This window comes from Colobus angolensis, unplaced genomic scaffold, assembly GCF_000951035.1.
Source record: "Colobus angolensis palliatus isolate OR3802 unplaced genomic scaffold, Cang.pa_1.0 Scaffold150, whole genome shotgun sequence".
In the NCBI taxonomy this organism is placed as follows: Eukaryota; Metazoa; Chordata; class Mammalia; order Primates; family Cercopithecidae; genus Colobus; species Colobus angolensis.
In genome coordinates this window covers 7,167,650-7,180,180 of record NW_012114600.1, presented here as the reverse complement: position 1 = coordinate 7,180,180, position 12,531 = coordinate 7,167,650, and the positions used below count along the sequence as shown (strand labels likewise).

At 42.5% G+C, this 12,531-nt stretch overlaps 1 protein-coding gene across 1 annotated transcript in view; it reads left to right on the top strand.

The window, feature by feature from the left end:
* Window positions 1-12,531, top strand: part of MUC19 (mucin 19, oligomeric) — a 199,138-nt gene that overhangs the window by 95,212 nt on the left and 91,395 nt on the right. Inside the window, 5 exon segments of the mRNA XM_011936117.1 lie at window positions 5-4,814; window positions 7,404-7,469; window positions 7,576-7,629; window positions 11,697-11,750; window positions 12,402-12,455. Coding sequence (XP_011791507.1) covers window positions 5-4,814; window positions 7,404-7,469; window positions 7,576-7,629; window positions 11,697-11,750; window positions 12,402-12,455 — 5,038 coding nt within the window.

The following is a 12,531-nucleotide window of genomic DNA, read 5'->3' as shown; positions in this document are numbered from 1 at the left end:
TGGAGTGACAGGGATAACTGGACTATCAACTGGAGTGACAGGGACAAGTGGACTACCAGCTGGGGTGACAGGGATAACTGGACTATCAGCTGGGGTAACGGGGACAACTGCAGTGACAGGGACAATTGGATCACCAGTTGGAGTGACAGGGACAACTGGACTATCAGCTGAAGCGACAGGGACAACCAGACCATCAGCTGAGGTGACAGGGACAACCAGAGTATCAGCTGGGGAGACAGGGATAACTGGACTATCAGCTGGGGTGACAGGGACAACTGAATCATTAACTGGGGTGACAGAGATAACTGGGTCATCAACTGGGGTGACAGGGAAAACTGGATTATCAGCTGGAGTGACAGGGACAACTACAGTATCAGCTGGAGTAACAGGGACAACTGGACTATCAGCTGGGGTGACAGGGACAACTGGACTATATGCTGGGGTGACGGAGACAATTGGACTATCAACTGGGGTAAGAGAGACAATTGGATCATCAACTGGAGTGACAGGAACAACTGGACAGTCACCTGGTGTGACAGGATCAATTGGACAGGCATCTGAAGTGACAGGGACAACTGGACAATCTATTGGAGTCACAGGGACAGCTAGATCATCAGCTGGAGTGACAGGGATAACTGGACTATCAGCTGGACTGACAGGGACAAGTGGACTATCAGCTGGGGAGACAGGGATAACTGGACTATCAGCTGAAGTGACAGGGACAACTGGACTATCAGCTGAAGTGACAGGGACAACTGGACTGTCAACTGGGGTGACAAAGACAACTGGACAGTCAGCTGAAGTGACAGGGACAATAAGACAATATGTTGGAGTAACAGGGACAGCTAGATCATCAGCTGGAGTGACAAGGATAACTGAACTATCAGCTGGAGTGACAGGGACAAGTGGACTATCAGTGGGGGTGACAGAGATAACTGAATTATCAGCAGAAGGGACAGGGACAACTGAACTGTCATCTGAGGAGACAGGGAAAACTGGATCATCAGCCGGAGTGACAGGAACAACTGGACCATCAGCAGAAGTGACAGGAGAAACTGGACTGTCAGTTGGAGTGACGGGGACAACTGGACCATCAGCTGGAGGAGAAACTGGACTGTCAGTTGGAGTGACGGGGACAACTGGCCCATCAGCTGAAGCGACAGGGCTACCTGTAGTATCAGCTGGGGTGACAGGGACAATTGGATCACCAGCTGGAGTGACAGGGACATCTCGGCTATCAACTGTGGTGACAGGGATAACTGGACTATCAACTGAGGTGACAGGGACAACTAGACTATCTGCTGGGCTGACAGAGAAAATTGGACTATCAACTGGGGTGACAGGCACAATTGTATCATCAGCTGGAGTGACAGGGACAACAAGACTGTCAGCTGGAATGACAGGGACAACTGGACAGTCAGCTGGTGTGACAGGGTCAACTGGACTATCAGCTGGGGTGACAGGGACAACTGGACACTCAGTTGAAGTGGCAGGGACAACTGGACAATTGGTTGGCATGACAGGGACAGCTAGATCATCAGCTGGAGTGACAGGGAAAACTGGACTATCAGCTGGAGTGACAGGGACAAGTGAACTATCAGCTGAGGTGACAGGGACAACTGGATTATCAACTGGGGTGACAGGGACAACTAGACAGTCAGTTGGTGTGACAGGGTCAACTAGACTATCAGCTGAGGTGACAGGGACAACTGGGCAGTCATCTGAAGTGACAGAGACAACTGGACAATCTGTTGGAGTGACAGAGACAACTAGATCATCAACTGGAGTGACAGGGATAACTGGACTATCAGCTAGAGTGACAGGGACAAGTGGACTATCAGCTGTAGTGACAGGGAAAACTGGACCATCAGCTGGGGAGGCGGGGACAACCGGACAGTCAGCTGAAGTGACAAGGACAACTGAACAATCAGCTGCAGTGACAGGGACAATTGGATCACCAGTTGGAGTGACAGGGACAACTGGACTATCAGCTGAAGCAACAGGGACAACCAGACCATCAACTGAGGTGACAGGGACAACTGAACTATCAGCTGGGGTGACAGGGATAACTGGAATATCAGCTGGAGTGACAGGGACAACTGGACCATCAGCTGAAGAGACAGGGGCAACTGGCCCATCAGCAGAAGTGACAAGGACAACTGGACCATCGGCTGGAGTGACAGGGATAACTGAACTATCAGCAGAAGTGATACGGACAACTGGACTATCAACTGAGGTGACAGGGAAAACTGGATCATCAGCAGGAGTGACAGGAATAACTGGACCATCAGCAGAAGTGACAGGGAAAACTGGGCTATCAGCTGGAGTGATGGGGAAAACTGGACCATCAGTTGAAGTGACAGGGACAACTGGATCATCAGCTGGAGTGACAGGGACAACTGGGCCATCAGCTGGAGTGACAGGGACAAGTGAACTAACAGCTGCAGTGGCAGGGACAACTGGCCCATCAGCTGAAGCAACAGGGCTACCTGTAGTATCAGCTGGGGTGACAGGGACAATTGGATCACCAGCTGGAGTGACAGGGACAACTCAGCTATCAGCTGTGGTGACAGGGATAACTGGACTATCAACTGAGGTGACAGGAACAACTGGACTATCAGCTGGGGTGACAGGGATAACTGGACAATCTGTTGGAGTGACAGGGGCAACTAGATCATCAGTTGGAGTGAAAGGGACAATTGGATCACCAGCTGGAGTGACAGGGGCAACTGTTTCATCTGCAAGATTAGGGACAAGTATACCATTAACTGGAAAAACAGTAACAACTAGAACATCAATTGAAGAATCAGCGACAACTGGACCATCAGCTGGAATAACAGGTACAAATGGACTATCAGCTGAAGCGACAGGGACAAATGAAATACCAGCTGGGGTGACAGGAACAACTGGACAGTCAGCTGAAGTGACAGGGATAGCTGGACAATCTGTTGGAGTGACAGGGGCAACTAGATCATCAGCTGGAGTGACAGGGACAATTGGATCATCAGCTGGAGTGACAGGGACAATTGGATCATCAGCTGGAGTGACAGGGACAACTCAGCTATCAGCTGTGGTGACAGGGATAACTGGACTATCAGCTGAGGTGACAGAGATAACTGGACTATCAACTGGGATGACAGGGATAACTAGACCATCAGCTGGAGTGACAGGGACAACTATAGTATCAGCTGGAGTAACAGGGACAACTGGACTATCAACTGAAGTGACAGGGATAACTGGACTATCAGCTGGGATGACAGGGACAACAGGACTATCTGCTGGGGTGAGAGAGACGATTGGTCTATCAACTGGGGTGACAGGGACAATTGGATCATCAACTGGAGTGGCAGGGACAAGACTATCAGCTGGAGGGACAGGGGCAACTGGACAGTCAGCTGAAGTGACAGGGACAACTGGACAATCTGTTGAAGTGACAGGGACAGCTAGATCATCAGCTGGAGTGAGAGGGATAACTGGATTATCAGCTGGACTGACAGGGACAAGTGGACTATCAGCTGGGGTGACAGGGATAACTGGACTATCAGCTGGGGTGACAGAGATAACTGGACCATCAGCTGGAGTGACAGGGACAACTACAGTATCAGCTGGAGTTACAGGGACAACTGGACTATCAGCTGGGATGACAGGGACAACTGGACTATCTGCTGGGGTGACAGAGACAATTGGACTATCATCTGGGGTGACAAGGACAATTGGATCATCAGCTGTAGTGGCAGGGACAACAAGACTACCAGCTGGAGTGACAGGGACAACTGGACCATCAGCTGGTGTAACAGGGTCAACTGGACTATCAGCTGGGGTGACAGGGACAACTGGACAGTCAGCTGAAGTGACAGGGACAACTGGACAATTTGTTGGAGTGACGGGGACAACTGGACTATCAGTTGGGGTGATAGGGACTACCAGATCATTAGCTGGGGTGACAGGGACAACTGGACTATCAGCTGGAGTGACAGGGACAACTGGACTGTCAGCTGGAGTGACAGGGACAACTGGACTGTCAGCTGGAGTGACGGGGACAACTGGACCATCAGCTGGAGTGACAGGGACAACTGGACCAGCAGTTGGAGTGACAGGAATAACTGCACTATCAGCTGGAGTGACAGGGACAAGTGGACTATCATCTGGAGTGACAGGGAAAACAGGGCTATCAGCTGAAGTAACAAGGACAACTGGGCCGTCAGCTGAAGCAGCAGGGAAAACTGGACTATCGGCTGGAGTGACAGGGATCACTGGACCATTTGCTGAAGTGACAGGGACAACTGGACTATCAGCTGGGGTGACAGGGACAGCTGATTCATCAGCCAGGGTGACAGGGACAACTGGATTATCTGCAAAATCTGGGACAAGTATACCATCATCTGGAAAAACAGGAACAACCAGAATATCAGTTGAAGAATCAAGGACAACTAGACCATCAGCTGGAATAACAAGTACAAATGGACTATCAGCTGAAGTGACAGGGTCAACTGGACCATCAGTTGGAGTGACAGGGACAACTGGACTATCAGCTGGAGTGACAGGGACAACTGGACCATCAGCTGGAGTGACGGGGACAACTGGACTATCAGCTGGAGTGATGGGGACCACTGGACCATCAGCTGGAGTGACGGGGACAACTGGACTATCAGCTGGGGTGACAGGGACAACTGGATCATCTGCAAAATCTGGGACAAGTATACCATCATCTGGAAAAACAGGAACAACTAGAACATCAGTTGAAGAATCAAGGACAACGAGACCATCAGCTGGAATAACAGGTACAAATGGACTATCAGGTCAAGTGACAGGGACAACTAGACCATGAGTTGGTGCAACCACTGTAACAGGAAGAACAGGAGAGCCAGGAAGTGAGGTTACAGTCCCTGAAGGCAAGTCCAGTTAGCTAAAGATAGGTCATTTAATGTGAACAACGTAATTTTTGGTCTTCCAGACTTGAATCTGTGTAAATTTATCACAATTAAATATGTTATTAAGAACTCAAATTGGTGAACAATGAGGGGGCTTTCCAGAATATTAGACTTTTTGGGTGTATGTTTTCATGGGGGCTACTGTAGGTGTTGGCAAGGGATGCACAGCTGGAGCACCAGACTCTGGGGCCACTACAGTTGGGAACCCAGCAGGCATGGCTCACCTGGGTACTCTGTTGTGGTTCAACATAAGCCTGGCTGAGACCTCCAATTATGATTGTAAGATGAATCAATTGTGATTTAACCAAGGACCTAAACTGGGGAGAAATGATTCAGAGATGACCTAGATTTATCAATGTCTAAATTCGAATTTTACATAAGGGGCAGTACGTTCATTATATTTACTAAGATGAATCATGTAAAGCTGATAATCAAGTAGTGCTTTAACCAGGCAAAACTGAAGAGCCATATGTAACCAGCCCTGGAGCAGATGAAAGCAGGACCAGATTAACCACACCTGGAAAATCAGGCAAGTGGGGCTGGAAGAATTTGGTCCCAACTGTAGCTCAACGTAAGGTTTTCTTTTTTTTTTCTTTTCCTTTTTCTTTTTTTCTTAAGACAGAGTCTCACTCTCACCCAGGCTGGAGTGCAGTGACAAGATCTCAGCTCACTACAACCTCCACCTCCCAGGTTAAAGCAATTCTCATGCCTCAGTCTCCCAAGTAGCTGGGATTACAGGCACACACCACTATGCCCGGCTATTTTTTAATTTTTATTTTATTTTAGTTTTAGTAGAGACAGAGTTTCACTGTGTTGGCCAAACTGATCTCGAACTCCTGACCTCAAATGATCTGCCCACCTTGGTCTCCCAAACCGAACATAACGTTTTCTGGTCAATGTAATTATGGTAATGAGTATATTGTAAATAAGGAAATCAGAAAGTCAGATCCAAATCATCTATTAGGTTCGTGCAAAAGTAATGGCAAAAACCATAATTACTTTTGCACCAACCTAATAGTATTTAGGACCTTAAATTTTGTTAGGTGTTTTAGGACTAGGATTGAAGGAAAACAAATGATCTGTCTTTACAGTGCTGATTCTATCAGGAAACAAACCTTACATGAAGAAGCCTAAAGCAAGAAAATATTTGAGCACTTTTTGGGCAGCCAGGAACTGTTATGAGATATGTAAACATGTCACTAATTTTCTCAGCAACTACTGAGATACGTGCTATTTTTGTTCACATTTTCAAATGAGGAAGTCAAGGAGAAGTTTAGTTAGCTGCTGCAAGTGATAATGTACACCAGGAAGGTCTGTCCTCAGAGCCTGTTCCTTACCTTCTACACCATCCTCCCTCGTGTGGCAGTGGGTATAAACTAGAGCAGAAAGGAAATATATTCCCTGGAGGGGATATCTCAATGGAGTCTCAGATATGCCAAATGCCAACCTCCCAAAGAAAATCAGATTAATGAAAAGTCTACTATACCAGAAGTATTTGGACATTTTCTATTATAACAGCAGTGTCTCGCGTTTACTATTTAATTAAATGTTGTTTAATTATTTTTATTGTCATCTGTGTGTCAGGCACTGTGATAACTGTGTGGGCACAGAAGTGAATGAGTCTGACAGGGTCACTGCTCTCAGGACATCCTGTCTAGTGGGGGATTTAGCCAGTAAGAGTATCTCAATAGTATTACAATTAATGTTAAGTGCTAAGAATAAGGTGAGGGTACCAGGAAAGTGACTTACCACCTGGTGTCCCAAAGAATGAAGAGGCAGTAGTCAAAGAGGATAAGACAGGGAGGGAAATGCTAATAAGAGCTCCATGGGGAAATCACAGGATCTTAGAAAGTTTAAGGTGGAAAGAGGCCAGGGTTCCCAGTGCCCTGTTAGGAAGTCAGAGGATGTACAAAATAAGCCCAGAGAAGTCAGAAGGACCCTGATCACATAGAACAGAGCCTTGCCACACACGTTAAGGATTGTAGACTTGTTGCTAAAAGCTGAGGGAAGTTAACCAAAGGTGTGAGACAGAAGAGTGACATGATCAGGATTCCCATTTTTAAAAGATCAGTAAGACTGCAAATGTGAAGAATTATGTAAGGCGAGAACGGAAGGAGAGAAATTTGTTAGGAAGTTATTGATCAATCAAGGTAAGAGGCAATGGTTTAAAATAAATTATGGTAGTGGATGGAAAAAAAGGGAAAAGTTCAAAACCTGTTTTTGGAGAACTATCAAGGGGATTTGGCAGTGGTTTGACAGGGATTTTGTTAAGGGTATTTTTCAGGTTAATATTTAGTTGCTAGGATAGTGGTTCTATCAATTATTAAAATAGGGAATGTGAAGGAGCAGCAGTTTGTGGTGGGAAGATCATAGGTTCATGTTTGAAAGTTGAATTTGAGGTGTTAGGGAGAAGTCCATATGAAAATTTCGAATTATTCTACTAAGATTCTTTTTCATTTGTTTTAAATTCAGCTACAACTGGAGTGCCTGCTGCAACTTCCCCAGGAGCTGAAGGTGAAAGCATAGCTTCCACATCAGGTACTGGAACCACAACTGGGCTCAAAGTAGTTATGTTGATAAACATCTGGATAGTGCTCCAATAAAATAAGAACACTGCTCCTGACTTTACGCTTTTTAATCTCAGTTGCCACGGGAGCCATCCCTGGGTCAACAATTGCACCAGGAAGTACCACTACTGGTAAGTAAGCAGGGGGATGTCAGATGTGTTTTTGATTTTTTTTCATGCTCATTGCTTATTTTAAAACAGCAATATCATTAATAATAATAATGCCAGTTAATTACAATGTCTTTAAATATATTATCTCATAAATTACTTGAATGAACATGATTATCTCATTTTGCTCATGAGGAACTTAGGCACAGATATTACCTAAGCTGATATGTTTCTACAGCACACCAAATGGTGAAATCAATATTTTTCTTGATTGTTTATTGATTCCAAAACTGTGCTCTTCAATGTGATGCCTTCCTTTGCTAAAGCAAAATATACAGTGATATTTAATAACCCATCAATAGGCCGGGTGTGGTGGCTCATGCCTGTAATCCCAGCACCTTGGGAGGCCGAGATGAGTGGATCACGAGGTCAAGAGATGGAGACCATCCTGGTCAACATGGTGAAACACCGTCTCTACTAAAAATATAAAAATTAGCCGGGCATGGTGGTGCATGCCTGTAGTCCCAGCTACTCAGGAGGCTGAGGCAGGAGAATCGCTTGAACCCGGAAGGCGGAGGTTGCAGTGACCCGAGATCAGGTCACTGCACTCCAGCCTGGGTGACAGAGTGAGACTCCATCTCAAAGCAAACAAACAAACAAAATCATCAATAAAGCTCGCTTTTAAAATCACAAAGCTTAAATGTTTCCCATTTCTAACTAAAAGAATTGGAGCAGCAGGTAAGAAAAATAAGTTTTTTAATGTAATAAACTATGGTACTTCCTATTCTGAAATAAGATTTGGAGAATTTTATTTGACAAAACTATAACATTATTGTTTTATAAGTCCAAATTTTATCTTTTCTTTTTTTTTACAATGATTCACGAATACTTACAGGGCAATTTCTTTTTCCTAACACTGAGTAAATGAACAAAATTATTATTTCAAGGCTACAGTATATTATTGTTTAAGGTTCTCAACTAGTAATATACTTAGTATGACAGTATTTGAGAAATATGTCATTTCTCAATGTGCAGGTCTCTAACAGAACCCAGACTCTAATGCCTACATTGCTCATTAATAGTTTAAGGAATAGAATGCTTACCTTTTTTTTTTTTCTGGTGAAGATTTATGCCACATTATTGTAACTACTGTTATAAAGTCTCCTGTGTAAATTAATTTTACCAACTGATTGCTAGAAAATAATTCAATAATTTAATTCAAACTAAGTTTGTATTAATTCTTTATTCAATCTATGGTTATGCAAATGTAAACAAATTGGCATGATTCATATTATATATTGAGCAACATAATTATAAGTTAACACATGGCCAGAAACAGGTAGCCATTGGGACACGGTGTGTAACTATTGAGGCACAGTATGTATTTTATCATTTTTGGCATTTTATAATTTCAAGACAGCTTTAATTAAATGTAACCAAATAACAATTACTTGTGTATAAATATTTTGCTCAGAAAAAAAGCAGTGTTATTTTTCAGTTTGATAATCTGTAATCATAGCAATCATACATGATTCTTTGAAAGAGCACTTTACAATATGTCTCACAAGAGAACACTTAATCTGACTTAAATTTCTAAGATAAGCCTCTGTGGGAATAACATCTGTTTCTTAAACAAAATTTGATTATCATGGCATTTGACCCACTGACGCAAATTTTTTAAATGAAATTCAAATAAATTCTTTAATTTAAATATGGATTTAATTTATCCTTTAGTAAAGTCAGTTAGAACTCCATCACAACTCATTGTAGGTAAGCTGAAATTCAATGACATGAAAATTTATTTCTGTGCAATGTGCTTGAAATATAATTTCTATTTTTTCCATTTGAGCACTGAAAAACATTTAAAGGACTGTGTGTGACATGCTTCTCAAATTATAACCTAACATACAAATTAATCTTTGTAAATGGAAATTAATCAAATATATACATTTATAAATATATTTGTTTTTAAATTTCAGTGCCATCAAAACAGCCTGAAGTAGTAGGTGAAAAAATATGAGATTATAAATGTGCATTTGAAAAAATAATGTTACATTAATGGAATAGAACACATGGTACCAGAAGTCTTTATTATCTGATTAATAAAACATGAACTTCAAATTTGATTTTTGTAGCATAGGGCTTTTGATTTTTCTATTCTCATGTCTTCTTAAATCATAATAAAGGTGTATTGAATCCTTTATATAATACTTAAATTCTACACTGATTGTATACAAGTATACAAACTCAGACAAACCAAAATAACTCCCAAAACATCTCCCCTATTAAAAAGAGGTAGCACTATATTTCTCAGCATATTAAGAGTTATTTGTCACCTACTATTTACAAGAAAACTATTTAGCTTTTAATGTACCCTGGTATCTCTTTTTTAAACTTAAAAATAGTTTTAAAAGATAAGAAAAAGTAGCCGACTTTTTGTTGTTGCTTTGGGGTTTTTTTTGTTGTTGTTTGCTTTTTGGAGACAGGGACTTGCTCCGTCGCCCAGATTGGAGTGCAGTGGCACGATCTTGGCTCACTGCAACCTCCAACTCCTGGGTTCAAGCGATTCTCTTGCCTCAGCATCCTCAGTAGCTGGGATTATAGGTGTGCGCTACCATGCCCGGCTAATATTTTGCATTTTTTAGTAGAGATGGGGTTTCACTATGTTGGCCAGGCTGGCCTCAAACTCCTGACCTCAGGTGATCTGCCCAACTCGGCCTCCCAGAGTGCAGGGATGACAGGCATAAACCACCGCGGATGGCCTAGAAGCTGATTCTGTAGAATATCTCACTTTGAAAAAAAAATGATTTCTCCTTCTGATCCTTTTAGCACTTACATTGGAACATAAGTTCCATGAAAACAGGCATTTTTGTCTTATTTTTCACTGATTTACAACCTCTTTATGACCCTTATCTGATGAGGTGATTGATTTCAGTACTTGTCTCCCTGATCCACTAGATTCTACCTTTGTTGAAAGGGGACCAAGTCTTATGTATCATTAATGTCTTACTTGGGGAGCTTTGCATATAACGAACACTCAATACAGCTGAAATATGTTTAACTTTCATTCACTATCTCATTTGGATAATGTAGGCATTATTTTCCCTAATTTGCTGGTAGGGAAACTGAGGTTCAGAGATTTTTAACCTGTTTAAAACCACATGACTCTTTTGATTCCAACACCTGAGCTCTTTCTACTCCTCTACATTTCCTTTAGTCTAGACTATTGTAGCCAAGTTTCCTCTCTTCTGGTTTTCTCTATTCTCAGATGTCTTCTATCTGAAACAGCAGTCAGTGGTCCTCTATTGACTGTTATCTCTGTTCATGTCATTTCTGTCATCAATCCATGGTAGCAGCTACCCATTTCCCTTCAAGTAAATTCTAAGTGTTTTAGTGTAATATTAGAGCCTTTGGAGACCCCATCTACTTTCCAAAGTTTTCATTAGCCCCCTTTACATAACAACTTTTAGCCTCACTTGAATTAGTTGTTGGCACTGTTAGAAGTTCCTTTATAAAATGTTACAAACTGATAACTAGGAAGTTGTTTTCTCACTGAATTTGAGCTAAATTTCCAGGTATTTTTCACTCATTCTATGTTTATATAACACATATTGCTATGTTTCCCTAAACCTTGGCTCTCACTATATCTTCTGCCTGATGTTCCCTTCCTGGACTTCACATAGACAAATCCTAAGCAATAGTAAAGATCTAGATGCTGTCTTTTCCAGAAAGCCTTCTTTGACCCCATTAAGGAGTAATGCTCAGCAGTTTCTCGTCTCAGGTACTCAGTATAAACTGTCTTTTGTAGCAGAGAGCTAAGGCATACTGAGATCAAACTAGGTGAACACAAGAGAAGATCATCTTTCATCTTTGTCAGGGAAGGCCAGGAAAGGACGTCTCAAGTAGAGAACGTTGCCACTCCCTATGATTTACAAATGGAATAGTTTAAGCAGAAAAACATGTAGAATTATAGATTTTTTAAGTACCCAGAAAAGGCTACTTGTTATAGCAAAGAACACACAGATGGCATCTAGATTCAGATGTTCTCATGGCAGAATGATTCAGTGACCTCTGGACTTTTTGTGTTTCAGGTACCACTGGGGTAACCACTGGCACAACTCTTGCCCCTAGAAGTTCTAGCACAGGTGAGAACAAGCTGAGTGGAATTTTCCCATTGGAACTTCTTTCAAGGAGCTATCTCCTCAGGTTTTATTTCTAGGCAAAATTATCACTACAATAATCCCAAATCCTTAATGTCTTCCCAATTGTGTCTTTGTTCTTTTCCTCATCTTCAGAGGCCACAAGTTCCTAGGAGGAAGTAGAATCTATGCAGGTGGAATAGCTCCAGCTCAGCCTGCTAAGCCATTACTGCATTTTTGATCATCTTTCATTAAGCAGTGTTCCCTGAAATGTAGCCACACTACTTTATTCCATAAACTAAACCTTTTAAAAATGCAAAACAGTTACTAGGTAACAAATGTCAAGCTTGAGGAGCCTGACTTCCTTCTACCTCAAGGAGCTCATTCCATGCCCTAAGAAGTCAAGTCCCTGGCCACTGGATATACGTGTACTAAGAAAACTTCCATTTCCAAGCACTGAATCTCAAAGACACTAAAGCATCTAGAATGTTGTCAGGAAATTTGCTATAAGAAAGAGATGCTGCATTGGAAACATAGGTAAATTTTTGCCATTGGAAAGCTCAAAGAAAGAGCATCCTAATATATTGTAAGAAATACTCATTTTTGAAAAAGCAATACCATAGTCATGGCATGTGGACCACCATTTCTTTATTTCAGGAACTTTTGGTAGTATTTCTGGGAAAACTCTCAAACCTGGAACTTATGTCTCAGGTAAGTCACTACATACCAGGACATCCTGGAGGGAGCCACTTAGGTAATACAGTTGACCCAGCATGCCTTGCCTTTC